The sequence below is a fragment of the Chrysoperla carnea genome, chromosome 1, assembly GCF_905475395.1.
Source record: "Chrysoperla carnea chromosome 1, inChrCarn1.1, whole genome shotgun sequence".
NCBI lineage: Eukaryota > Metazoa > Arthropoda > Insecta > Neuroptera > Chrysopidae > Chrysoperla > Chrysoperla carnea.
This window is the reverse complement of record NC_058337.1, coordinates 6,070,464-6,098,279: the sequence shown is the minus strand read 5'-3', so window position 1 is coordinate 6,098,279 and position 27,816 is coordinate 6,070,464. Positions and strand designations below refer to the sequence as shown.

Sequence of the window (27,816 nt, the reverse complement as noted above, 5' to 3'; positions counted from 1 at the left end):
AAAAAATGTTGAAAAAATAAAAACACAAATACTTTCTTAATAAAATTTTATTTGCCAACTTAGGGATGCAAACTTATCTATTTGTTTTTTAACTCCCGAACCATAAAAAAGGTGCTATGAGTTAACCGCTATCTGTGTGTTTCAAGTGCGATTTTAGGGTTCCGTATCCGGAACAACTAAAACATAGGCAATGACCCTCAAAATTGGCATCAGTTTGGAGAAGGCTTTAAGGAAAATGGTAATTTAATGGAGAGTGTTCTTAGATACGTTTCAAGTGCGAGTTTAGAAAAAAAAACATATGAGTGTGAAATTTCAAGTTTTATTAATATAACTAAAATATTACAATGCAATCGTTATAGTGTAGCAAAGAGCGGTGCCACGTAAATATAAATCTACCACTTTTTTTTGCAAATACAAAAATATCATTCGTCTGATTGAACTATAATTTGTTATAGATTGGTAAGTAGCCACAGAAATTTGTTATCTACTCAAAAAAAGGAATTTTTGATTACCCACTCGATAACCCCTCGTCCTCGCGAAATAGCCTCGCCGAGCATACTCGCCAAAGTTAGCGCAAGTGAAACATTCACTATCACACTTTGATCTTACTTCGCAAGTATCTCTTTGCTATAGCTGACATAGAAATGACAAGAGCTGCTGCGATAGCTGCCTGTGTGGATAGGTATTACAATACTATCTTCATTTTTAAATTTACTGTAACAACGCAACGGTTTATTTGATTAATAAGGTTTTTTAAGAAATTAACCGTAAGACGCAATTGCTATTGAACTACAGAAGGAATCAAAAGAATGTGGAAAAGAACCTAGTACTCGTCTGGTGGCCTTTGCCTCGGGTACAATAAGTTCGCCTTTTTAGCGAAATCAGACAAGGCGAGCACAGGCGAGACATCACAAGTATCATCTCCAGATTCTCGTTTCTCGTCCGACGAAACACCGCTCCATGCGCATTATAACTATAAAATTCAAGTCATCTTAGTGAAAGCTACATTTGTAGTAGAATCAATTTCCATATAACATTTATAACCACCAACGACGTCGTCACCTTCATAATAAGTATGAGTGAATCTCCAATATTTTCCCGGCAAATTATCTGGAAATTTACTTGTGTCGGTCATATAATTGATGAATCCATAAATACCCTAAACGAAAATAAATTATTAGAGACGAAATTTATCATCCCATAAAAAACCTCAAAATATTCACGGCAGTGATCTTCAATGATTTGTAAACTGCGGGCAGTAATCTGCGATAGCTAAGCGAATTCCCTCGGAGATGAAAAAATTAACACATTTTTTCTTAAAATGGAATATTGTTGCATTTTTAGTTTTCCAAGAATTATTATTTCGAAAACTAAACATCTAGAGAAAAAACGGCCGTGCAAAATAATCATTTGTCGATATCTCACGTATTTGGTAATTATTTACTACTATCCGTAACAGTTTTGCCGTCCACAAACCCCCCACATTAGAATTTCAAATAACTTACCACTTTCGGAGGGCAAGTAACATCCGTAACATTAATTGCCTTCTTTACGGCTGGCATTAATATTTGATCATTTTCCCAAAAATTGCAAAAGCTTTGTTTGTCCAATTTTAATAATGATGATTGTTGATATCCATTACTCATTTTTATTGCACCATGAACTGAAACCTCAAAATTATAGCAACAAGTGAAAACAAACAATTGACTGAGTTAATTAATGAAATACCATGCATAGTCAGTGTTGATTTCTTTATCACATTACACATACAAACATGTGATACATACATAACTGATAATCAAGTATAGTACATATTATAAAATTTCCGCCTAATTGGCGCTCTCACGGGTAAGCAGTGATGTTTACGAAAAAATGTTTCAAACAAAATTTGTTTAATTTTTGATAAGGAACATTTTTTACATTTAAACTTTTGTTCTATCTCTAACGGTTTACAAGATGGGTCCTACGGACCCAAGACCCAATAAATTGATGCTCATTTACGAACTTGACCTCACTTTTTACGTCCTTAGTACGTTGTAAAAATTTCAGCTCGATATCTTTTTTCGTTTTTGAGTTATCGTGTCCACAGACGGACGGACGGACGGACAACCGGAAATGGACTAATTAGGTGATTTAGTGAACACCTATGACAAAATTTTTTTCCTAGCATCATTATTTTTAAGCGTTACAAACTTGGGACTAAACTTAATATACTATGTTATTTCATATATACATGGTATAAAAAGTACAAATTTAGCTGCTTAAAAAATAAATATTTTGATAGTACAAATGTTGTCTCAATAGTCACAAATGGTCACGTTTGCGTGTCCTTAGATATTCAAGATCAAAGGTCGAAAAATCAGTTTTTTGATATAGCTCGTTTCTTTTGCCGTCAATTGTTTTTACATTTATTATAAAAGTTGTAGAGAATGTAATACAAATTTTGTCTGAAACTATTTTTTATGCGTTGAAATAGAGGGCGTAGAAGATGAAGCGCTTAGCTTAACGTACTTTAGTGCTGGGTCGATTTTTATAAATATAAGATATTTAATAATTATTTGAGTAGTTATTCAGGGAACTCGAAAGAACACCTCCAAATTTGTAAAATCATTTTCAAAAATCCCGGAAAACTTTCCAGCTAATCCCTTGTTTTTAACCAAATGACTTAAGTAAAAAATATTTACCAGTAATTTATCGACAGCAATATCGTTTCGCAATATGTTAAATATTCCATCAATAGCAAAATGTGTTTTGTTGAGTTTTTTGAGTTTTAATTCTTGAAAATTAAGCCATGGATTTTTCATGTTTTCGAAAGGTTCAATTCCTTTCAGTTTAACATTATATTGAGTCTGAAAACGTAAAATAATATTCTTATACACATAAAAAACGCCACAATCCTTTTGGAAAAATGGATAAAATATAATTGTTCTTTTTTCCGATATCTTAACTTGACAAACATAACAAACGCTGAAATCACTTTTCCCTAAAGTTTGTGTATTGTCTTAAAGTTTTCCGAAATTTTCTGCAGAACTGAACTCGCTATGAATACTTACCACACCTGAATGCACACAATTATTGAGAAGCGAATAAGTCAATAAAATTATTAAGGCTATTTTACGAAACATTATTAACTCGAAAGACTAAATAACTAAATAAATTTTATAAAGTTTTAAACCGTGCAAAAGTTTTTCAAAAAATCAAGCAATTTTAATGTTTAAATCACTTTTTAATTCTATATAAATCACTTTTTTCACAATTGTGAAAACATGCAAATGGATTCTTATCTGGGAAAAAAATTGTATTTTAAAATGGCCTTGAATATATTGTGGACAGCTTTCAATTCGTGGAATAATAAAAAAAAATGCAATATAACTGTTGATTCCGGTAGCAGAAAATTATGCATGATTTTTTAACTTCCCGCTAGAAAATAGGGAAGTTATTGTTTTCACCCCGTTTTGCCAAAATCGAGTTTTCATCAGATCTCGACGTTTTAAGGTGTCAGGAAGCTTCCCTGACTACTTCCGCGAGGGTGTCTGTATGGCTGTATGTATGTATGAGTGTGTGTGTGTGTGTGTGTGTGTGTGTGTGTGGATGTATGTAAACCTCTCATAACTTTTGAACGGCTTGTCCGATTTGATCGCGGTTGGTGCCATTCGAAAGGGCTTGACCAAACTTAGATTTTGAGGCCTAGTCGAACCGATAGATTTCGAGAAATCTCAAAAAAAAATGCAAAAAAACACTTTTTTTTTAAGTGGTTTTTTTTTGAATAACTTTTAAACGGCTGTATCGATCAATTCCAAAAACTAATCAGCTCTCAACATCAAAAAACCACGTCGATCACCACCAGTCCGGTCAAAATCGGTTGATTCGTTCGTGAGTTATCGTTGACGAAAGAAAACCCAAAAAAGCGTTTTTTCGGAATAACCTCAAAATTGAAAAATTTTCAAGAAAAATTGCCTCAATTATTATTATATATTTCTAATAAAAAATTATTAGAATTTTTTGAATTGATTAAAAATTTAATCAGATTTTAGTCTAAGATCACATCTAATTACAATAAAATGCGAGTGGATATAACATCAGAATAGATAAAAATTTTTACACATTATGAGTCAATATTTAGCGGGAAGTTACAGGGATGACCTGTAGGGTCAACCGTTTTCCAAATTTTTTAGTTTATTTTTTGATAGCTTTCGTGTATCTATTCTACCTTACTATATAGGTTAGGTTAGGTTATATTGACTGTCCACGAAGGACATACTTAGGCTATAGAGCCCATTGCGATGTGTATATATGTGTTTTACCACCTTTTCGCTGATAATCTCATTAATCAGCTCCTCAATATTTGAGTACACCTCCTTCATGCATATACCATGCAATATACCAGCCCATCACAACAATTCATTTAATTAATTTTGTTGCGACAGCGGGAATCGAACCCGCTACCCTAAGCATACTGGTCACCCTAAGTCACCACCCTCGATAAAAATAAATCATTAACTGAATGAATGAATAGATATTAATTTACAAAATTATTAAAAATAACTTCATGAATTCTTGCACTCTAAATACTTACAACAGCTGAAATAAAAGAAACCCTTCGCATTTTGCTAAAACTTCATGAAATATGTTTTTAGGTGTCAAATATTATTTGTAACGCATGAGTTAGTGTCGCAAATGTTTCTATTTGTTAATAAACAATAAATTGTTAATTCAATGAAATAGTTAATGTTAAAGGCAACTTGAATTACGTATACATTATTCATGTATAATAATTTTCGATTATTTGACAAACACTTAGCATTTACGTCATACAAGTAGCCTAATTACTAATTTTTAAGTGAACTTTAACATTGATTGTTTCATTGAATTAAAAAATTTTTGTTTATTAACAGATAGAAACATTTGCGCCACTAACCCATGTGTTACTAATGATATTTGATACCTAAGCAACACATTCCATGCGGTTTAAGTAAAATGCGAGGAGTCTCTTTCATTTTCCTCTATTAGCTTTATTAAATAAGTTTGGAAAGAATAAGAAACTTAAATGAATTAACACAGATGATTTGATAAATATGGTTTATTGAGCCCACGTTGGTTTTTTAATGTTACAAATTATTTTTACATATATATTTTCGAAAATATTACAAATTTCGGAAATTTTTCCCTATTTTTGTGTGGCGTTGTTAATTTAAATTTGATAGATCATTTGTGAAATCATTTAAAACGCAACGGCTAGAAACAGCATCAAATCAAAAAATATCATCCGCCATAATCTCTCGTTTAAAATCTGCGTAGGCTTTATACCCACCGATCAGTTCATCATTTTTATAATATTCAAATATAAATCTCCATCGTCCTTCTGGCATATTCGCGGGTACTTTATACTGCGGCACATAATTAGCCAGTTTATATGTACCCTAAACATATCAAAAAAATCAAATCATGATGCCATAAAATTAATTTATCAAGAAATTATTTTCTTGCTACAAATTACTTCTTCTATATAGTACGTTTATTCCAAAAGAATCCACCCTTAACCTAAATTTCTCTAGGTACCGTTTTTGAACTTCCCCTCGATACCTAAATGGCCGTGTTTTCATTCAAAACAATAATCACATTAGGTCAAAAGGTATGAAGGGTGGATACCTTCCATCTTCTATGTAGTCTGTAAACGATCTTGGAAATGGCTCCAACGATTTTCATGAAAATGAGTAGGCAAGGGTTTTTTGGGGCGAAAAGTCGATCTAGCTAGGTCTAATTTTTTTAAAAAGTCGTTTTATCCGTCTTTTCATGAAAAACTGAAACATACACTGCAAAATATGACTCTTCCTGACATCTATTGGTGTATATCGTAGTTAACGAAATAAAGTACATTGCCGCGACATTCAAATTGGTATTTATGTGGAGCTTTCAACGGTTTTTATATTAGTGATAAACGAGCAAAGCTCGATCATCCAGATATTGCTCTATAAAATAAGGTATATCAAAGTAGGGGTTGACATTTGAAATTTCAAAGTAAGAGCGGTTAGGGGTGAAGGGGTGTAACCTGAAATGGTCTAGTTACCGTTTTTGAACTTCCCCTCGAAATCTAAATCGACGTGTTTTTACTCAGAACAGTAATCACATATTGGATAATGGATGCTTTCGTCAATAGTAGGTACTTTTGATTGACATAACTTACCACTAAGGGGGGGCATAATAGCTCAGTGCTATTTTTGCTGTTACTGATACACTGAATATGGCGTTTTACGTCTGGCATTAAAAATTGTTCATTATCCCACATATCGCAATATTTCCTTTTGTGTAACTGAACTAACGATGATTCTATATAACCATTACCTTTTTTTAAAGCAATATGGATCGACATCTTAAATAAAAAATTGTTTTAAATTTATAGGTAATAACTTTTACACATTTATATAATTTTTTACCAATAAATCATCGGATGGAATATCTTCCCGAAGTATAGTGTAAATTCCATCTATAGTGTAATGTGTTTTGTTGAGTTTTTTCATTTTCACATCTTTTAGATCACAAAATGGGTCTTTAAAATCTGTCATCGGTTCTATTCCTTTAATTTTAATGTCATAATTGAGCTAAAATTATAAAATTTTGTTTTAAATTTGCAATCAATTTTCAATGAATTTACTTTTATCAGGTAAAAGAATTGGATATATTTTTCGAAAAAGTATGGAGTCTAAACAATTACCACAAAAAATTTCTCACAATAACTAATCAAAAGACCAGATTTTCCAGGTGTTTGCACGCTATAACAGGTTCCTTTGGAATTCGACAGGTGGCAGATTTTGACAGTTTAAAAAATCATCAAAAGTCATTAAAATAAAAACAAAATAAGCATTTTTGTGTTGGAATGCGAATCTGTTGACTATTTCAATTGATATCACTGTATACCTATTCGTTGTGTGCGTAGTCATGCTAGGGACAATAAAATCGATGCCAGCGCTTCCAGTGAAAAATTTTGGCGTTAAAGGAGGCTGTTATGACTAATTTGCAGTTCTTTACATGTTAATCTTATAGAAAATGCCAAACTAAAATTATTGAAAAACACTAATTAATGCTTTAAAAATTGTGGAATTAAGAAATCAAATTACACAAATATTATTTTTCAAATGTAAATTATCATAATTATTTATTTAAATTTGTGAGACAATAATATTAAATATTCAACGTAACTCATAAATGCAATCCATACAATTATATATGCATCCATACAATTCTATAATTAAAGTAGTGTATCGTTACCATGGAAACGCCTCCAAAAAAACTCACGCACGGTGCGAATAATAATTAAATCAATTAACACAGTAAACTTACACCTATCGAATAAACATTATTTATTAATAAAAATAACCATAAAATTGATTTAAAGACCTTTTGTTCAACCATAATTTTAGATCAATACAATAATATCCAAACTCAATATAAACTAAACAAATCTATTTCTATTTGAACGTTATTATTTTGTCAGGCAAATCTATTTTTAACAAAAAAAAATTACATAGTTATTTCTGATCAAAAGGAAACAGATTGAATTTATGTTTGTTATCGCCAGTTAAATCTTACAAAAAAAAAAAATAACTAAAATCGCAAAACGCGATGTAAAGCTGCTTTTTGGAATGTTATTTGGGTATGGGTATGGGTGTGGAGGTTAGGGGGCCATGCTCGAGCATCGGGCCTCGAAGCAATGGTTCAGAGCACCTAGCCAAATAGACCCTTGTACTCTATCCCCGCTACGCTTTTCAGTGGCTATTATAACCAACTGATGTACTGAAACCCAGGATTTGCCTAGCGAATATTTGCCTAGCAAATCCTAGGAAACCTAGGATTTGCCTGAGTTTCCTAATTTCTTCTGGTTCGACTATGGCCGGACCAAACCATACCATTTCCTTCGCTGCTGTATGAGCGCCGGGCAGTAACAGACAAAGTGGATCGATGTTTCTTCTGAATTTTCTCTGCATCTGTCACACGCTGGAGATTGTCTTTTTCCAATTTGATATTGGATAACTTGTTCAGGTTATCATGCCCTGTGAGTGATACGATGACTCACAGGGACTCTACGATGACTCTAATATCAGCTCTGTTTAGTTTCAAGATCTCCTCGGCTCTGTTACTGAGCGAGTTTCCTTCACCCAACAGTCTTTTGGCGATTCGCCCTCCCTCGTAGCTGGTCCATGCCTTTAATTGTTGGTTTTTCTGATTATCTCCTAATCTCTTAAGACCTTCTTGGTATGGCATCCTCGCAAGCTTTTCTTGAGTGGGAGCCATGTTATTTGGTATGTCAAGCAAAAAAATTGATGCTGCCTGTGTAGAACGTAAACTGCGACGTTTTTTCACTCAATACAATAATCAAATCAGGTCAAGAGTTATTAAGGATGGATATGTTCCATCTTCTATGTAGTCTATCTTGAGAACCAATCGACCGATTTCATTTTTTTTGTCATGGTGAAGAGAGAATTTTATGCCCTTTGATTAAAAAACATTCATTTTGTGTAATATTTTAATTTTATTAAATTTTAATTTTTTACATTAAATTTAACCATAAATGGTTTCGTTACGGCTTATAGTTAAACTGCACCACCCGTAATAGATTCCTTTATCACTTCTGCATATACTTTATAACCACAAACCAATTTGTCTTTTTGGAAATATTCGAAAGTATACTTCCACAAACCTTCTGGAACATTTGGTGGTATTTTGCTTGTATCAGGAATATAATTCGTGATCGCATAATGACCCTAAAAATATCCAGATGGTAAATTTTATTTAAGTAATGCAAATCCTTGAGAACGATCGAAGGGGGTCATTTCCTGCGCAAGGACGTGAATATTCTTTTGGTAAAATTTTGTGAAAAGGGTACCTATTTCTACCACAACTTTATGTAAGGTTAAATTACACTCTTAATTACGTTTAAAGGTTTAATTCGTTATGTGCAGTCCTTTCACATATTGCACTACCCTACATTGAATCGAAGCCCATATTGATATTATGTTTTTTTACACACACGCAAACATTTTGGACACAACAAATTTTGAGTTTGGATAGATTTACTATTGATTTAAAATAGGAAAGTTGGTTTCATGCCAGGGGCAGAATAAATTCGAATCGAAAGAGAAGAACTTAATATCCTCGTAATAATAATTTTACCTTTGCAGGTGGACATTTATAATCAGTAGCATTAATACTCTTTTTTAAAGTTGGAAATATAAGTTGTTCATTATTCCATAGATCGCAATAATTTTTGTTGATCAACTGAATTAATGCTGATTCTTGGTATCCATTTGATTTCTTTTGAGCAGCATGAAATGACATCTCAAATATAAATAAAAATTATACAAATTAAGAATTTACCAGAAATACGAGTCGTTCAAAATGAAATGATTTTATTCGAGAGATAGAGCATCTTTGCTCTCGCTTATTCGGTCTCATTTCGTTTTGCACGAACTAAACATGGATTTTATTTTACCAATAAATCATCAGTTGGAATATTATCTCGAAGTACACTATATAATCCATTTATAGCAAAATGTGTTTTATTGATTTTTTTCAGTTTCATTTCTGTTATCAGCCAAACTGGGTCTTTAATGTCTTCATAAGGTTCAATTCCTTTTAACTTAACGTTATAAGTGATCTTAAATTAAAAAGGTGATTTTTTTTTCAATTATTTTTTTGCAATTACTAAAACGCGAACTATGAGCTTATTTTTAAGGTAAATGAAAATGAAATTGAAAATTAAATGGTTATCATTTAATATTCAAATATGATAACCATATTTGTTAAACTCATCTGATTTTTTCATTGAATGAAAAGCCAAAAGATACCAACTTTTACACTTTATTGTGGTGTGTGCATATTTGTTCCCCTAATTGCGATGGTTTTCCTAGTGTTTTACATAAGCTTTGTAGTTTTTATTCTTATATAAATTTGATACTTTTATTTTATTTTTTCTCATTTATAGTAGATCTTACTTTTTTTACTTATTAAAATATATTTAAACTAGAGTGATACCCACCCGCTTCGCTGGGTTTAAAAGTAAAGATTGAAAAAGAGTGCTCTCGCTTATATGTATGCTTTTCTACTTTTTTAAATGTATAATAGTCGTAATTATTCATTGAGTAGATCAGAAAAGATGGCCGTGACTTTTTTTATATTGACTATTTTTACAGAAATCTGTAATTTGTGATTATGTTAAATGACTACTTTTACAGAAATCTGTAATTTATGGTAATGTCAAATTAAATTAATTTTTAAATTTTTTTATTTTTATTAATATATCTTTATAAATTATATCTCATGTCCTATTCTGGTGTATGAGCTATATTGCCGTACAGTTTCATTAAAAACTATTCGCTAGTTTAAGCGTGAAAGCGTAACAAACAAACAAACAAACAAACATGCTTATGTTCGCATTTATAATATATAGAGATTATACTTACTCCCGGCATTGCAGCTAAGTAAACATTATTTTCAAATAAAATTGCCAATAAAATAGATAAAACGGCCGTTCCACAGTGCATTCTGTTATTTAAGACCTCAAAAAATGCTGGCTAATATTAAATCGAGTAATTTATAGAAAATCGAAAAATTATTTTAAAATAACATGGTCACGCAAAATCATAATTTTAAAAAAATATTTAAATGTAAGCGTTCTATTAAAACAATAGCCCCATTTTTTAACAAATTCATTTTTTAACGAACAATATTTCAGGTAAGGTTGTTCAGAACAACCTTGTTCTGAAATAAAAACTTATTTCATAGAATTGCAAAATTGAAATTTGTAAAGGAAGCGGATTTTAAAAAATCATTTTCAAACAACACGTAAATTGAGTTAAATTTGCTATTTTTAACGAACCATTTCAAAAACATTGTTCGCAATGGTTGGCCATATAAAACTACTAGCCGATCAAGTCACGTGTTGCAGTGGTTCAATAACATAATCAAGTAATCCCTATCTCTATGTATTATAAATGTGAAAGTAAAGTTGTTTGTTTGTTTGTGACGCTTTGACGCAAAAACTACTGAATGAATTTAATCGAAACTGTACAAAAAGTATTTTTATCGGGCAAAATATTTTATTATTTATTAATTATTAATGTTATCAAGTGGTCATAGTGTCCGACAAATTACCTGCAAGGTTTTTCCGGAACGATAACTCAAATATCAAAGTCAAAGTCTGTTCAAAGTCCCTTGAGCACAATAAACACGATTCGAGAGCCTCTTGCTGGACAAAATTTTGAATGATTTCATTTCAAAATTGTGATTTTTAATACAGTTCCTTATCAAAGAACTCACAATAATTGTATAAAAATTAATCGGTGATTGATCTTCAAAAAAGTTCTCATCATTTTCAAAGTTATCGCAGATTCTGTTCATTCAAAAAAAAAAAAAAAACATTACCTTACGGATCTTTCCAAAAAGAAAACATAAAAAACATTGATTTTTGTACTTTTCTGATATTTTTAGAGCATTTGACTACATTTACGGCATACAAATTGCGTAGTTGATATTTTAAGAGTATTTTATTAAATTTACGTCATAAAAATTGCCTAGTTGACTGGGTAACTAGTCACGTAACGGCCGAATCACTTTAAAAAAACCCGTGGTGTCCCACGGTCTCTAAGCTTGTTAGTTTAATTGTGATAAATGAGTTGTTCAACAAATTTTTTCTTTTTTACAAAAATGGAAAGATGGCATATAAGTTTTACAACAAAACTTTTTTATTTTTTTTATTTTCCATAATAATTTGAAAGTTACAGAAATTTTAACATTTTTACGTCATGAACATAGCAAACTTTGTTTAAATAACGTTTCTAATCTGTGAATTCTTTTATATATTTTATTTAACTTATATTTTATTTTGAATAGCTTTCTTGGCGAAGTTCAAAATTATTTATGATAAAGATTTAAAATAATATACAAAAATTGATTATTATTTTTTTATTCAACAACCCAATTTAGAAAGAAAGGTTGATTTTTAACAAAACTGATCTTTAAAATCATTAATCTACTTTGGCTTCTTCTGTGACATCTGCATATATTTTATATCCTCCAACGATTTCTTCTTTATCAAAAAATTCAAAAGTTAATCTATAAAGTCCTTCTGGCATACCCGGAGGAATTTTACTTGTATCCGGAATATAATTAATCAATGCATAATGACCCTGCAAGGAAATCAAAAGATAAATTCATAAAAAAAATTACTAGCTCCTATTGTCCGACTGGAGCTTCGGCTTCGAACAACTTCGGCCAAAAATTATCTTTCTGTGAAAGGTTAATAACATACCTTCTTTGGAGGACATGGATAATTCGTTTCATTAATACTCTTTTTTATCGCTGGGAATACCATTTGCTCATGGTCCCACTTCTCACAGTAATCTGCTTTGCGTAAATTAATAAGTGAGACTGATTCATATCCACTGCCTTTTTTATGATCCACATAGAAATTCATCTAAAATGAAAACGTTAACCTAAATTTATGATTCAAAATTACGAAAAATACTACCACAAATAGCTTTTCCCAATGGTCAACATTATTCTAATGAATACCACCAAAGTTTTTTAATCTAACGAGCATTTATTAGGCGAAGTTCGGCGGATTTCAATTTAGATGTTACAAGGGATAAGCTCACGAAATAGCCCAATAATAAAAGTATATTTTAGTAATTTTTTTTAAAAAGTGTTATATTTTTCAATAAAAAACACGGTAGTGACGTATTTATATCCGTGAAGGCAATGAGCCAATCAGAATCACACATTTTTTAGTTTATTTCCATAGAAAAATACCTTTAATGAGACTAATCATTTAACAATTTGCATTTTATTTTATCATTTCTCCGTGCGGTGGCGTTGCTAATACGATGTGTTGACGTCACTGGCGTTTGAATTTATGTAGAAAAACCATTTTCAATTATAAAATTACGTGAAAAATCAAATTTTTCAAATATATATTTTAAATTTTACTTAATAATTTTTAGTGAACTTGTTTAAAAAACATGCAATTTCTCTATTTTCAACATTGTTGCGTTTGTTACCTTTAAATCTTCCTTCGGAACATCATCTCGAAGTACGCTGTAATGTCCATTTAAAGCATAATGAGTTTTATTCATCTTTTTCATTTTCAGTTCTCCAAGATTCCAAACGGGATTTTTAATTCCTTCCGTATGATGAATTCCTTTTAATTTTATGTTATAAATGATCTAAAATTATTTATTGTTTTATAATAAATTCTCTAGAAATAGGCTAATTGTTTTACTTTCTCTAGAAAGGAATAGGTATAAATTCATAGTTCGGTAAGGTTAGGTTAGGTTAGGTTATATTGGCTGTCCACGAAGGACACATTTAGGCTATGGAGCCCATTGTGATACCATATATGTATGTGTTTTACCACCTTTCCGCTGATAATTTCATTTATCAGGTCCTCAATTTCAGAGGCTGAGTGCACCTTCTTCATGCATATACCATGCACTACACCAGACCATCACAACTATTAATTAAATTAATTTTGTTACGACGGCGGGAATCGAACCCGCTACCCTAAGCATATCGCAGACGGAATTGGTTACGCTTTAACCAACTGAGCTAATAGGGATATAACCGACGATAATTCGGTTAAAAGTGATGAAAATGATTGCAAATTTGTTACAAGGGAGTTTTTAGGATAGCTGAACACGAACATCGTGACAGATTTGGTCTAAGGGGTACCTGGTGCAACGGGATCCTTGTCGGCTCCTGGAGTTTTCGAGAAATATTCGTCATATAATCAGTCCAAACTCGCTACTAGGGGGTTTTTGGAATCTTTAAAAACGAATTTTGTGACTTTATTGGTCTCCTGAAGTACCTGTTGCAACGGTATCTCCGTATTAGGAGGCTTTTACGACCGCTGAATACGAATATCGTGACAGAATTGGTCTCAGAGGTACCAAAAACTCCCGTGTAACAAGTTGGAACTGATCATATGACGAATTTCTCGAAAAATCCATTAAGCGACCTATGAGACTAATTCTTTCACAATATTCGTGTTTAGCAACCCCAGAAACCCCCGTGTAAGAAGTCTGAAATCATTTTCATCACTTTTAACGAATCCCATAAAATTTTAAAATATTAAAATGTAAAACGTTATTTCTAATCAAAATTGCTAAATATTTTCGAGTGCTTAAATATTAAATTACAATTAAATAAGACTTACTAAGGCCAAATCAACATAGTTTATAAATAAAAATGCCAACAAAATATGGAATTGAGTTTTATGAAACATTATTTCCGGGCAAATTTTTAATCTCTATAAAATATTATTTTCAACTAAATCAACTCAATTTAATTTTTAAACTAAAATTTATAGAAAAAGGAAGAATTATTTTCATTTTATAAAATGTTCAATTGTTTGTACATGCAACTTAAAAATTCTAAAAAAAAAATAGTGTACATGTAAAGGACATTTTTTTAAATTACAGATTTGAAGATAAAATATTTCAACGAACAATTCGTAAAATTTTTCATTTTTTTGTTTCAGCATGTTTGAATTTCAGAGTTGTCTATATGTCAATTAAATAGAAGAATTTCCTGGACGAAAATCGAATACCAAATTCTTAAAATTCCAAATAGAGCATGAATTTATCTATTTATAATTAAATTAGATTAATATTTCCGCTGTTTATTAAAATAATAAAAGTACCATTTTGACAACCGGTTTCCTTAATGGCACTAAAATGACAATTTTACTCATTGATCTCCAGAAAGATCTGCTAGCTCTAATAGCTAGGTTAATTTTGATTATAAATTTGAAAAATATGACCCAAATTTAGTAGGATTCCATACTTGGTTTATCAAAATTGGATAAAATTTGGGTGTGATAGAGCCAAATTAAATTTTTTGGATTCTGATGACGTCACAAAGTTTAAAAATTCGAATTTTTTGATTTCACAGGCAAATTTGATCGGATCTTATTGGAATTTTTTTTGAAACCTACTAATTTTGGGTCATTCTCTTCAGCTGTGATGTCAGTTTTACGCTAGCTATCACTTATGTGCTGAATTCCGGGACCAGGACTCCACATTCATTAAACCTATGGGAGCAAGGTTAATTTTGATCCCAAATTCGAAAAGTATGACCCAAATTTAGTAGGATTCCATACTTGGTTTATTAAAATTGGATAAAATTTGGATGTGATAGAGCAAAATTAAATTTTTTGGATTTCGATGACGTCATAAAGTTCAAAAATTCGATTTTTTTGATAACACATGCAAATTTGATTCGATCTTATTTTAATTTTTTTTTAAACCCACTAATTTTGCGTCATTTTTTTCAGCTGTTTTGTCAGTTTTTCGCTAGCTATCACTAATGTGCTTAATTACGGGACCAGGACTCCACATTCTTGAATCCTATTAACGCTAGGGTACTTTTGTCCACAAATTTGAAAAATATGACCCAAATTTAGTAGGATTACATACTTGGTTTATCAAAATTGGATATAATTTGGATGTGATAGAGCAAAATTAAATTTTTTGGATTTCGGTGACGTCATAAAGTTCAAAAATTCGATTTTTTTGATAACACAGGCAATTTTGATTCGATCTTATTGGAATTTTTTTTTAATCCCACTAATTTTGGGTCAGTTTTTTCTGCTATTATGTCAGTTTTTCGCTAGCTATCACTAATGCGCTTAATTCCGGGACCAGGACTCCATATTCTCGAATCCTAATAAAGCTAGGTTAATTTTAATCATAAATTTGAAAATTATGACCCAAATTTAGAAGCATTACATACTTGGTTCATCAAAATTGGATAAAATTTGGATGGGATAGAGCAAAATTAAATTTTGTGGATTCTGAGTTCCCAAAAAGGTTTGGAATTGAATAACATTAAACTGCAATACTTGGAGCATTATAAATGAAACATCCTATCAATCTTGAAAAAATCTTTAATATCTTTCATTTCAAAATCATGTTTTTATCAATCGTTTTCCAAATGATTTGGAAAAAGTGACACCAGTAAAATTTAATTGTTTTGCTCGGAAAATTGTTAAATCTGATCAGCAATAATTAATGGTTGATTGAAATTGAATTTCACCATAAAGAGACCCCTTGCGAGCAAAATAACTTTTACTAGAGCCATTTTTTCTATTGTAAAAATACGATCGTAAATAAGAATATTAATGAATGCAAATTAAATCTTCGCGTCCAAATTTTTGTCTTTTTGAAGTTCTACATGTATTTTATATCCACCAACCATTTCCTCTTTATTATAAAATTCGTAATTAATTCTATACAATCCGTCGAGTATATTCGCTGGAATTTTACTTGTGTCAGGTATGTATTTAACCAATGCAAATGTACCCTACGAAAGACAAATGAAAACGCAAATTAGAAAGACAAATCATTGGCTCAAAAAATAACCAGTCAGTGGCTAAAAATGATAAGAATAAGAAATTCTTGAAAATTGCGAAAATAATATAAATATACATATTTCAACAGGTTGGAATTTTATAGGAGTTTCGCAATTTTTTAGGCTCTATTTTGCATCTCTAAGCCGCTCCAAATCGAGTCAGGCGATTGAAAATAAGTATATGAGTTCAGTTAAGTGTTAAAGACGTGCCTTTTTCGTTATTTTCTCAAACACGACCCTTCAATTACGTCTTCGATTTTATATTAACACATTATAGAAAATGTCAATAAATTTTCTATTATCATAAATAGGTTATTCTACTATTTTTGAAAAAGTACTTTAAAATGTTGATTTTGCTAATAAAAAGCCACCAAAAATTTATTTCGGAAAAATACACACGCTTTCTTTCCAAAAACTAAAATTAAATTTTAAACCTTTTTTAAACTGTCAAAAACGCGGGCATCCAATTTGATGACGTAATATCGGTATCATTATACAAAATAACACAAATAAGTTTGACAGATATATTCATAGACATCTGATTATAATAAATATAAATACTGATTATCTATGGATATATTATACCCAGCTGTCTACACTGAACTAACTGATGGTCTATATCTCATACCGATATGACATCACAGCAGGGCAATATTTTAAAAGAAAAATGTGTTTTTTTGACTCGAAATCCGAATATTTAAGTATATTATTACATAAATTTTAACTTTTTTCAAATTTCATGATTTATTTTTGACTAACGATAATACCCTATTCTAAATACGGCTTATATAAATCTAACGAAAGTACACGAACAGGCTCTACAATTTCGGAAGTTAATATTTTTTGCTTACACCTTTACTCTCGTGGTGAAAGAAATTCTCGCATTTCCAGAATAACCTGAAAGATTATATTTATAAAAACTGTAGACAGATTGAAGAACTCTGAAAAAATCACTATTTGAATAAAATTATATGAAAATAAAAAAAGTTTTATCCACATATATTTAAAAAGTAAAAGCGTGAGCAAAATGCTCATAACGTGAGCACTTAAAAACTAAGGACATTTATTACGCCATTCATTAGCAACCTTACCTTTAACGGTGGACATTTATAATTGGTTTCGTTAATACTATTTTTTATTGCTGGCATTACGAATTGATCATTTTCCCAACAATCACAAAAATCTTTTTTATGAAGTTGAGCAAATGGCAATGGTTCATATCCATTACCTTTTCTGCGAGCAGCATAAAACGACATCTGAAATAAACAAAAAATTTAATATCAACCCGGTTTAATCGAAATAATTTTCATTACCTTTATATCTTCCCTTGGAATATTATCCCGAAGGACAGTGTAAATTCCATCCAAAGCATAATGTGTCTTGTTGACTTTTTTCATTTTCAAATCTTGTAGATCCCAAACTGGATCTTTTATTCCGTCATATTTTTCCATTGATTTTAACTTTATATTATAACTTATAACCTAAAAACATTCAAATTTTTATTTTTAAGGTAGTACAAGCGCCAAGGTAAGTTTAGACTTGTGGTTGAAATTATTTTTATCTTATTTTCAATTTTGATGAACAATTTTGTTTTAACTTCATGAATGTAGACGAAAAATAAGAATAAAATTTTTCGATATAAATAATTAAACAAAATTTTCAATTTTCGATATTTTGAAAATTACTCCACATATCAAAAGATTGTATCCTTTACTTTTCGTCTTATACTTTACTACCATGCTTATACATCCTTAATAAATCGAAACGAAATTAACATTTGAAGCATTTTATTCGATTTAATTTATTTATCGAATTTCAAGCATATGCAACGTAAAAAAGACACCGTGTATGTTGACTTATTCGAGATCTTCGGAAAGCGAAAAATATATGTTGTCAGTGTGAAAATTGCAACAGCTTTTTATTAAAAGCTTTTATTTAACTTGCAATGTATGTATAAATGTTACGGTGGATTCACTCGGTGTTACTTTGAACTCAATTTTGAAGAAGATATCTTCAACCGATTGAGCTGAAATTTTGCATGCGCATTTATTTTGGATGGCAATGCATGGTAGGGCGCCATCCTGATTTTCCCATCGCTTCCAACATATTTTATATAAATACATTTTTTTAGTCTTAAATTAAAAATTTTAATAAAAAATACTTTTTATGGGACAAGCTTTTACTGTACTAAAAAATAGAAAATAATTTTATCTATAAGTCACTCATACCCGACTATTTGTAAAAACTTGAATCGGAAAATGAATCGGAACGCCTCATCTACTCCACATGCCTAATTAATTACTTTTCGATTCATCCTTGATATTAAATACCTCAAGCTTTCACAAATAGTCGGGTATGATTTATAGATAAAATTATTTTCTACTTTTTAATACAATAAAAGCTTGTCCCATATTTTTATAAAAATTTTTTATCAACTAAAGACGATAAATTTAATGAATTCGAAATATTTTTAGGCATAATAAATATATCACTATCGAAATTAATAAACGATGATAATTTTAAGGAATTACTTACTTCAATCGATTCTCCATAATCAATCGATAAAAAAGCAAAAAAAAGATATAAAATTGTTTTACGAAACATGATTTTCAACTAAATAAGATCAAAGTTTCAAAACTAAAATTTATACAAAATTAAAAATTTTTTTCTGAAATTGTTTAAACACGCAAGTGTATAATATTTTAAAAAAAAAATTCAAAAGAATTTTTTTATTACCAATTATTAAAATCATTTTAAACATTTTTTCCCAAATGAATGTAGATTTGAAATTTCAGGAAAAATTATTGAAATTGATGAGGATTCACGAAATTGCGTGCTTTTAGTTTAAAAAGTACCCACGTACGCACAAGTCCTAAATAATGTTTTGTAAAATCGTCTCATACATTTTGTTAAAGTTTTTGTTCATTAATTATGTTTATTCATCTGTAAGTCTTATTTAATATTCTCAAATATAAGTCATATTCTTAAGGTAGTACGAGCGCCAAGGCAAGCTTAAATTTAGTGTTGAAATTATTTGTACCTTATTTTCAACTTGATGGCGAATTGTGTAAAAACTTCATGAATGTGGACGAAAAATAACATTTTTACAAAAGACCTCGCACAAATTAGATGTAATCTGCATTTCGGTCAAACTTTTTCAAATTTGACAACTGTTAGTTTAAGCCATTCTAAAGAAAAGTTCCCATGGTCACAAGTCATGAAAATGGCAGGATTTCATGCTAAGTTAAAGTTAGAAAATGTACTCATTTTTATAATATATGACTATGTATGTATAGGCAAATACATATACAGATATGTATAACTACATGCATACGTATGTTTTTTAATGTAAGGTGTTGTTTTTTAATTCTTGTTTTTTTGAGACAAATGTTACGAAATTCAAAGAAAAAGCAGTGTTAAATGTTCAGTGGGATCAATAATATGAAGTTTTAAGATCAATATTTTCATCTACATATATACGTACATGATTTTGGACAATTAAATTACAATAATTTTTTTACATAAATGAGTACATTTTCCAACTTTAATTTTTCGATAACTTGAAATACTGTCATTTTCATGACTTGTGACCGTGAGAACTTTTATTCAGAATGACTTAAACTATCATTTCCCAAAATTTGAAAATATTTGACAAAAATGCAGATTATATTTAATTTGTGCGAGGTTCTTTACAGGAATAAAGCAATAGCTAATTACGGCAATTGCCTTATAAATTAAAAGTCAACATTTTGACCAATGAAGGAGTTTCGAGTTTTGTACTTTATCCAAACCTGTACAAAATCTAAATTTTTTTTCGTCATTAATGCGTTTTGGTAGAAAAGAGTATAAGTTGTTATATTTGTTTGGAGAAAGACATCTTACTGCCCCGAGTAGGCCTAGTCTTTCGAGATCGTATAAATTTCATTTATCCAAAAGTTATTCAAATAATTGATTTAAAAAATAAATTATGGCTTAAAAAAACTAATTAAAATTCGCTTTATTGCATTAAAAATGAATAATAATTTTAATTGTACTGTCAAACTTAAAGCGTAAGGGTCTCTAATTCTTTTTTTAAATTAGCTTATTTGACAGACTTCGTGCACCCCACGCTTTAAATTTTTCACTGCAATTAAAATGATTACTCACTTTTACAGTGCTATAAACCCTGTTTTTCTACTTTTTTTACTAATTTTAATTTTTTAATTTTATTTTTAATTTAAATTGTGTAAAAAATTACGTTTAAAGATTCCGAGACATTAATACATATAAATACAGAACAAGGTTTGTCGTGTTTCTAACAAATGGGAACATTTCGTTCGAAAAACTGATAAACTTCACAGAAATAGAAAGTAGAAATATATTTTTTTTTAATTTCAAAAAGTTATAAATAAACAAAAAAATAATTTCCAATTGACACTTAAAACTAAAAACAACTTTTCTTCGAAACAATTTTTTATACATCTCTCTTCTCGAAATGCAGATTTCGAATCCGTAATTGTATTGCCAGAAAATATTTTTTTAAATGAAAAAAACTTTGTTTTTAGGTTAATTATATCGTAAAACTGAAAGGACTCGAGCATGATGAAGGAATTAAGAATCCATTTTTGGATTTAAAAGCTTTGAAACTCACAAAACTGAACAAAACTCATTACGCTATAGATGGAATTTTTAATGTGGTTCGGGATAATATTGAAAAAGAAAATTTTTTGGTACAATTAAAGTATACAGAACGCGGGACAGAAAGTGTTTTTCTTAAATGATTAATATATACTCGAAACTTCCTGAATGCTTCCTTTTGGCAAGTCTACCAAACTTCTCTCTGCGACTTTATTCGAAAGTACTGCGTATTTTAATGGGCGTGATAGCGTCATATTTAAGCTATAATTTTTCGAACTCTATGCCAACTTGATAACATTAATAATTATTAAACAATAAAATATTTTCCCAGAAAAATACTTTGCCGATGAGCATTTTCGTTTTTGAATGCATACATGGTTCACTTTTGCTGATTTTCTTCCCGGTTTCAAGGCCTTAATATCCGCACCAAACCTTTTCAGTGTGATGTCTGTGTGTGTGTGTACGTATTTTAGTTCGGATTCATTCGCCTCGATTATCTCGCCAACCAATTATGACATGAACACGTGACTAGGCTTTTTCGACACGTAAACGCGTATTCGCGAAGAACTGAAGGAGTTTTCAGCAGAATTGACTTAGCCTTTTTTTTAATGGTAATAGAAAAACTGGAAAAAACTCGATAAACAGAATCTGAAAAGTGGATGAAACTCACTCATCATTTATCTATGGAGATAATGATCGTTTCAGGATAAGCTGCAAAACATGTCCGAAACATGATCTATAAATGTTAACAAGGCCTTTTTATAACTTTTTATTATACTGGGAAGTTTTTCGTGTGGACCTCGATAATTATTAATGTTATTCGCCAAAAGGAAGACACGCACGTTATTTCAAGTATGAATTAATAATCATTTAACAAAACACTATTTCTGTCCCATGGTCTAATGAGTATAGATGGTTGATATTTATTTTTATATTTAATATATATTGATCAATTTTAGGTATCAATAACTATTGCTCAAAAAATGGGCAACGGATATCAGGATTCACCATTATTGCAATTGAAAAAGCAAAACTTTTGTAATTTGTGGGAAACTGAAAAATTTATTATGCCACTAATAAAATCTAAAATTAATGATACTAATTACCAATGTCCTCCAAAAGTGGTAAGATTTATTTTTATGGTCTCTCAATACTCTCGCAGAGTAGTATTAAGGAGGTATTCTGGACTAGAAGCCTCAATTGTAGACACTTTTCAAATTAAGGTTATAAGAAAATGAAAAACATTTATGTAGCTATTTTGTCATGATATTTATTATACCATGTATATATGAAATAAACATAGTATATTAAGTTTAGTCCCAAGTTTGTAACGCTTAAAAATAATGATGCTAGGAAAAGTCATAGGTGTTCATAAAATCACCTAATTAGTCCATTTCCGGTTGTACGTCCGTCTGTGGACACGATAACTCAAAAACGAAAAAAGATATCGAGCTGAAATGTTTACAGCGTACTCAGGACGTAAAAAGTGAGGTCAAGTTCGTAAATGAGCATCATAGGTCAATTGGGTCTTGGGTCCGTAGGACCCATCTTGTAAACCGTTAGAGATAGAACAAAAGTTTAAATGTAAAAAATGTTCCTTATCAAAAATTAAATAACTTTTGTTTGAAACATTTTTTCTCACTTTTTAACCGTGAGGGTGCCAATTAGGCGGAAATTTTATAATATGTACTATAAGTACTTGATTATTATTTATGTGTGTGTCACATGTTTGTATGTGTAATGTGATAAAGAAATCAACACTGACAATGCATGGTATTTCGACAATTAACTCAGTCAATTGTTTGTTTTCACTTGTTGATATTTTAAAACTGCGAATAATATGCGTTTTAAGTTTGAGAGACAATTCCGGCAGAGTCATTCGGAAAATAATATTACTCACTTTGGATTAATCGGCGATCCCAGATCTAAATATTACGCCTTCTTTACTTCATATGCAATGCCTTGCAAAGTTATTTCTGCTAACCGAGCTGTTTTGCCCTCTTTTGAACAGAAGCAGAAGCTCGCAGTACAGAGCTATATCCCCGATAATAATTAGAATTTTGAAAAATCCTTTTAAATTCCTAGACCAGAATACAGCCTTAAGTCCAGGCGAGAAACGAGAATGTGGAGGTTATACTTGTGTTGTTTTGCCTCCCCTCGTTCCGTTCGACTTCGACAGAGAGTTACAGCAAGAATATAATTATCAATTCTTCCTATAATAGAAATATAGAAAGAAACTGCGCTCGAAAAGTTTTTCGTACGTTGACTTTGACATTGACATAAAAAAAAGGAACAATAATTTTTCCCCGAGAAAAGAATAACGACGATCCCTGAAGGGCCTTTCATCCAAGACAAACAAGAGAAGGAAGGGAATTTCAAAGCGGAACAAAATGTGACAAGAAATGAATGTTCTTAAAAATCGTAACGTTCCTAGTTTAACGCTTCTATTTTAAATTGTTGATTATTTAATAAATTTTTTTTGTCTAAAAGATAGGGAGTTGCGGAAATGTGACAAAATTTTTGTTGACAATTTTTAAAAATGGGTTCTAATTACTTATTCATGGATTCGTTTCGTTTTTAGGGAACGTATGCGTTGGTGAATTGCATACCAGGCAAAAAAGTACCACCAAATTCACCCGTAGGTCTATGGAGAATAAATTTTGTTTATTTTCAAGGTGAAGAAATTATTGGCGGATTTAAAGTATATTTTGAACTTAAAATGGGTATGGACATGGGTATGGGTATGTAAACGATTCATATATAGTAACTGAGGTTTAGGAGACAGCAATGCCACATATGCCAATTTTTGAACAACAGTTTTTATATGAGAAAAAAATATGCCGGGCGTAAAATTTCTAATCGAGTATTTTTCCGTAAAATGCACAGTTTTTGAGAAAAATCGAAAAAACGCCCAAAAACACGGAAAATTATACATTCGATTATTCAGAAACTATTTGAAAGATAAGAAAAAGTTTATAAAAACAAATCGATCGGGACTTTAACGCCCGATGACTTTAGACAAAACTAAACTATTTTTTCTCTAAAATGCATAGTTATTTTGCGCATACAAAAATTTTTATACTACAGGTAAAAACCTAAAAATTGGCGTAGGTATTGCTGTACCCAAAACTACAGTGAATCATATGAAATTTGATAGGCCTATATATAAGTACTTGTACCGTATAAGTGGTAACAAAAATTGTCGAGCATTTACCTGTGACTTCGTAAATGGCTTCATCATGAAAAAAATTATACGAACAATGAGGTTTTATTCTAACAATTGAAACAATACTTTTCTCCTGATTACAATCTTTTTCGTACGTGTAACATAAACTTAAAAATTTCGTCTGTCTTAAAAGAAAACGCCGAATATTTATCAATTTTTTGTACCACTTATATAAGCCAATTTTTGTCAATGTCAAGAAATAAATGAAAAATAAATTAAAATTATTAGTTTTTTATTTGAAAAACCACACTTTTATTCGTAGCCATTAAAAACTCTAAATAATTATTTTCCTTTGTTCAACCTCCTGTTTTCCACTTCATTTGGCTGCTTTTATAAAATCACTTACACAAAATATACAATCGAGAGAAAAATCGTTGGAACCGTTTCCGAGATTAAAAATTCCGAGAGAAAACGACGTTTTCTTAAAATGAAACCTAGCTAGATGGATTTTTCGTCCTAAAAGCCCTACTGGTTCTACTGCATACTAATCGAGTAACAACGCCATCGACTGAAACCTATCTTTAATGTTTCAGTGTCAGTAAGGCAGTTAGTTGCTCCCAATTTAAAAAAAATAGTATTCCTACTCGCCAATAGATGCCAGTAAGAGTCACATTTTTCAGTTTGTTTCAGTTTTTCCTGAAAACACGGATAAAACGGATACGGGTATTTCAAGGCGAAAAATCAAACTAGATTTGTTTTATTTTAAGAAAAATCCGTTTTATCCGTGTTTTCAGGAAAAACTGAAACAAACTGAAAAATGTTACTCTTACTGGCATCTATTGGCGAGTAGGAATACTATTATTTTTTAAATTGGGAGTAACTAACTGCTTTACTGACACTGAAACATTAAAGATAGGTCTCATTTCGCCCCAGAAAACGAAAAAACAAAGTCATAAGATTTGCTACAATTAATATTACTTGTATGACGCCAAACTTTAGCTAAACTGTAATTTTTGCTCCAAATGATACATTTTCAGTAACATTTCTAAGATATCAATCAAAATAAACACACAATCACAACGTAAAATATGTCTCTATCGAACTCAGGAAATCAACTTTTACTAACCCATAGCAGGCATAGTTAACTCTTCCTAGGAAAAGTATATTTACTTTTTTTGAATCAAGTCTTACTTTTCGTGTAACATATACATTATTTACATGTTTAGCTAAACATGAAAGATTTTTTTCTATTTCCGAACAAAAAAATTAATAGAATTACGTGTTTTGAGAATTTTTTAAACATATGTTTTATAAAATAAAACATAAATTTTCAATGTAAAAATTGTTAGTTTACAACTTCGAACATATTGATGAAAACAATGTTCTGTAAAACTATTTTATCAATTCCGTTAACTTTTCTATTTATTTACTATGTTTACTCACTTATAAGTCTTTTTATATCCTGTATACAAATTGTAAACAATATCTAAGCAGTCTCATTAACTAAAATGAGACTGCTTATTGAAAACCTAAGATATTCTTTGATTTATGTGTATGTGGGTTTCATGGGTCTAATTGAGAGAAAGGATTTATTGACAAAAACTTTTAAAATTTTTCAAATATTTAAGTTTTTTATTCAGGTTCACTGTTTAACTACAGATTCTAATTCCACAAATACTTGGATTCCACCAACAAATGTGTCGCCATCATAAAAAGATGTAGTTATTCTCCAATTTTTAACAGGCATATTAGGTGGAAATTTATCTGGATTTGACATATACTCAACCAACTCATAGTCACCCTAAACATGTAAAATCATTAAAAAAATTATTGGAAAAAAAGACTTTTTATGAATGCGCTGCGGTAATTACCCTCCTGTGTCAAGGACATGATTTTCAGTTTAATGTGAGAAATCATGTTTTTTAAAACAATTCTTTTTCATCAGTGGTGCAATGAAGTATAAACAAAAACAACAAATAACAACAAGTGTCGTATGCCACTCTGTAGGAACTGAGTTCTTTTCGTTTATAAATTATGTATTAATAAAAATTTTAATAATCTTTTTTCCAAATAACTTTTGTTTTGTTATGAAAATAAGATATCTTCTTATAAATTATTAGAACATAAATATTAGCAAAACATAAACTTGATCATATTTTTCAAATGTTATGTCAAAAGCCATCTATGAATAGTAATCAGAAATCACCAAAGATCAGAATCAGAAGTAATCAACGTAGAATTTAAATTTTTGTCGTCTACTGCACGACAAAGAATATATTTCCAAAAACGTGCCTGGAATTCAGGAGGGTAAATAAACTCACCACTGGTATTGGACATGGAAATTTGGTTGTATTTTTAAGATGAGCCAATATGTCCGGAACTAAAAATGTATCAGTTTCAAATAAATCACAAAAAGGTTTTTTACGTAACGTCAACAATGGCGAATCTTGATATCCATTTCCAAATTTCATAGCACCTTGCAGTGTATACTTAAAATTAATAATATGTATAGAAAATTTTGAACGTAAAATTTATTTTTAAGAATTTTATTTTACCAAGTATTTTTCTCTGGGAATGTCAGAACGAAGGAAACGCATAATACCATTCCATGCCCAATTTGTTTTATTAAATTTCGTTAATTTTAATTTGCTTATATCAAATATTGGATTTATTGCTCCTGTTATTTGTTCAAAACTTTTAACTTTCATATTGTATGTTCTCTTTGCATCTCCTGGAACAGACTAAGACAACAAGTTAAAAATTAATATATTCTTCCCAAAGCCAAACCAAGTTTTTTAATTTTAATTCAATAAGTTTTTAAATGTGATAAATTTTTACTATAAGCTCAGTTGGTTAAGGCGTAACCAATTCCGTCCGCGGTATGCTTAGAGTAGTGGGTTCTATTCCCGCCGTCGCAATAAAATCAACTTAATTAATAGTTGTGATGGGCTGGTGTAATGTATGGTATATGCATGAAGGAGGTAAACTCAGCCTCTGAAATTGAGGAGCTGATAAATTATGAGCGGAAAGGTGGTAAAACACATATATGGTAACACAATGGGCTCTATAGCCTGAGTGTGTGTTTCGTGGACAACCAATATAACCTAACCTAACCTAACCTATATATGTAATATACAAGGTATGCTAAGTTTAGTCCCAAGTTTGTAACGCTTAAAAATATTGATGCTACCAAGAAAATTTTGGCATTCCAATCCACTCTGTAAGAAATTAATTTTTTAGAAAACAAAGTGCCTTTATGGTCATTTTCATTAATTAATATATCTCGTACAAAGTTTCTTCAAAATTATTTTGATCGGTCAAACATACAAAAGTCAAACATACAAATATAATTACTTTCGAATTTATAATATTAGTAAATCGATACTTACAAGTATTTTGACAAAAACCAAAATTAATAAAATTCCATAAAAAAACATTGTTTTGACTTTATTAAAATAGATGCTTACGAAATATACAAGTTCCAGATTTGATATTCACATTTTAAAATATTAATTTTCTTTTTATGTTATGTTTTACTTGCAAAACACGCAAACAGGCTCCATGCTGAAACGGATATCCGAAGATATTCATTGTTTCCTATTTAAGTGAATTCTGGAAAAACCCTGATGATA

At 30.3% G+C, this 27,816-nt stretch overlaps 6 protein-coding genes across 6 annotated transcripts; all 6 read right to left on the bottom strand.

The window, feature by feature from the left end:
- Nucleotides 1-292: 292 nt before the first annotated feature.
- On the bottom strand, nt 293-3,171 carry LOC123290932. The gene is made up of 4 exons (XM_044871317.1): nt 3,054-3,171; nt 2,685-2,849; nt 1,506-1,670; nt 293-1,159 (listed from the first exon to the last, which is right to left on the bottom strand). Exons 1-4 carry the CDS (start codon nt 3,123-3,125, stop codon nt 983-985), a joined length of 579 nt encoding a protein of 192 aa, XP_044727252.1. The 5' UTR covers nt 3,126-3,171; the 3' UTR covers nt 293-982.
- Nucleotides 3,172-5,176: 2,005 nt separating this feature from the next.
- LOC123290930 lies at nt 5,177-7,431 on the bottom strand. Its single transcript, XM_044871315.1, has 4 exons — nt 7,339-7,431; nt 6,435-6,599; nt 6,185-6,370; nt 5,177-5,420 (listed from the first exon to the last, which is right to left on the bottom strand). The coding sequence occupies exons 1-4, from the start codon at nt 7,408-7,410 to the stop codon at nt 5,253-5,255; spliced, it is 591 nt and encodes a 196-aa protein (XP_044727250.1). The 5' UTR covers nt 7,411-7,431; the 3' UTR covers nt 5,177-5,252.
- Nucleotides 7,432-8,577: 1,146 nt separating this feature from the next.
- Nucleotides 8,578-10,543, bottom strand: LOC123290931. Its single transcript, XM_044871316.1, has 4 exons — nt 10,458-10,543; nt 9,488-9,652; nt 9,169-9,333; nt 8,578-8,759 (listed from the first exon to the last, which is right to left on the bottom strand). Exons 1-4 carry the CDS (start codon nt 10,536-10,538, stop codon nt 8,589-8,591), a joined length of 582 nt encoding a protein of 193 aa, XP_044727251.1. The 5' UTR covers nt 10,539-10,543; the 3' UTR covers nt 8,578-8,588.
- Nucleotides 10,544-11,985: 1,442 nt separating this feature from the next.
- Nucleotides 11,986-14,260, bottom strand: LOC123290939. Its single transcript, XM_044871325.1, has 4 exons — nt 14,207-14,260; nt 13,053-13,217; nt 12,305-12,469; nt 11,986-12,182 (listed from the first exon to the last, which is right to left on the bottom strand). Exons 2-4 carry the CDS (start codon nt 13,134-13,136, stop codon nt 12,021-12,023), a joined length of 411 nt encoding a protein of 136 aa, XP_044727260.1. The 5' UTR covers nt 13,137-13,217; nt 14,207-14,260; the 3' UTR covers nt 11,986-12,020.
- Nucleotides 14,261-16,010: 1,750 nt separating this feature from the next.
- LOC123290934 lies at nt 16,011-19,004 on the bottom strand. The gene is made up of 4 exons (XM_044871319.1): nt 18,937-19,004; nt 17,715-17,882; nt 17,493-17,657; nt 16,011-16,353 (listed from the first exon to the last, which is right to left on the bottom strand). The coding sequence occupies exons 2-4, from the start codon at nt 17,850-17,852 to the stop codon at nt 16,183-16,185; spliced, it is 474 nt and encodes a 157-aa protein (XP_044727254.1). The 5' UTR covers nt 17,853-17,882; nt 18,937-19,004; the 3' UTR covers nt 16,011-16,182.
- A 6,802-nt stretch (nt 19,005-25,806) lies between these two features.
- LOC123290933 lies at nt 25,807-26,916 on the bottom strand. Its single transcript, XM_044871318.1, has 3 exons — nt 26,740-26,916; nt 26,506-26,673; nt 25,807-25,985 (listed from the first exon to the last, which is right to left on the bottom strand). Exons 1-3 carry the CDS (start codon nt 26,890-26,892, stop codon nt 25,827-25,829), a joined length of 480 nt encoding a protein of 159 aa, XP_044727253.1. The 5' UTR covers nt 26,893-26,916; the 3' UTR covers nt 25,807-25,826.
- Nucleotides 26,917-27,816: the final 900 nt, after the last annotated feature.

Excerpts from the sequence above, each read along its gene's own strand:
- LOC123290932 (XM_044871317.1), bottom strand. The coding sequence starts at position 3,125 with ATGTTTCGTAAAATAGCCTTAATAATTTTATTGACTTATTCGCTTCTC. Across the intron at positions 2,850-3,053 it reads ATTGTGTGCATTCAGGTGTG|ACTCAATATAATGTTAAACT; the intron begins GTAAGTATTCAT and ends TTACGTTTTCAG. Across the intron at positions 1,671-2,684 it reads TTGCTGTCGATAAATTACTG|GTTTCAGTTCATGGTGCAAT; the intron begins GTAAATATTTTT and ends TATAATTTTGAG.
- LOC123290930 (XM_044871315.1), bottom strand. The coding sequence starts at position 7,410 with ATGGTTGAACAAAAGGTCTTTAAATCAATTTTATGGTTATTTTTATTA. Across the intron at positions 6,600-7,338 it reads ATAATGTTTATTCGATAGGT|CTCAATTATGACATTAAAAT; the intron begins GTAAGTTTACTG and ends TTATAATTTTAG. Across the intron at positions 5,421-6,184 it reads TATTATGCCCCCCCTTAGTG|GGTACATATAAACTGGCTAA; the intron begins GTAAGTTATGTC and ends TGATATGTTTAG.
- LOC123290931 (XM_044871316.1), bottom strand. The coding sequence starts at position 10,538 with ATGCACTGTGGAACGGCCGTTTTATCTATTTTATTGGCAATTTTATTT. Across the intron at positions 9,653-10,457 it reads ACTTAGCTGCAATGCCGGGA|ATCACTTATAACGTTAAGTT; the intron begins GTAAGTATAATC and ends TTTTAATTTAAG. Across the intron at positions 8,760-9,168 it reads ATAAATGTCCACCTGCAAAG|GGTCATTATGCGATCACGAA; the intron begins GTAAAATTATTA and ends GGATATTTTTAG.
- LOC123290939 (XM_044871325.1), bottom strand. The coding sequence starts at position 13,136 with ATGAAAAAGATGAATAAAACTCATTATGCTTTAAATGGACATTACAGC. Across the intron at positions 12,470-13,052 it reads TTCCGAAGGAAGATTTAAAG|ATGAATTTCTATGTGGATCA; the intron begins GTAACAAACGCA and ends TTTTCATTTTAG. Across the intron at positions 12,183-12,304 it reads ATCCATGTCCTCCAAAGAAG|GGTCATTATGCATTGATTAA; the intron begins GTATGTTATTAA and ends ATTTCCTTGCAG.
- LOC123290934 (XM_044871319.1), bottom strand. The coding sequence starts at position 17,852 with ATGGAAAAATATGACGGAATAAAAGATCCAGTTTGGGATCTACAAGAT. Across the intron at positions 17,658-17,714 it reads TTCCAAGGGAAGATATAAAG|ATGTCGTTTTATGCTGCTCG; the intron begins GTAATGAAAATT and ends TGTTTATTTCAG. Across the intron at positions 16,354-17,492 it reads ATAAATGTCCACCGTTAAAG|GGTACATTTGCATTGGTTAA; the intron begins GTAAGGTTGCTA and ends TGTCTTTCGTAG.
- LOC123290933 (XM_044871318.1), bottom strand. The coding sequence starts at position 26,892 with ATGAAAGTTAAAAGTTTTGAACAAATAACAGGAGCAATAAATCCAATA. Across the intron at positions 26,674-26,739 it reads TTCCCAGAGAAAAATACTTG|TATACACTGCAAGGTGCTAT; the intron begins GTAAAATAAAAT and ends ATTAATTTTAAG. Across the intron at positions 25,986-26,505 it reads TTCCATGTCCAATACCAGTG|GGTGACTATGAGTTGGTTGA; the intron begins GTGAGTTTATTT and ends TTACATGTTTAG.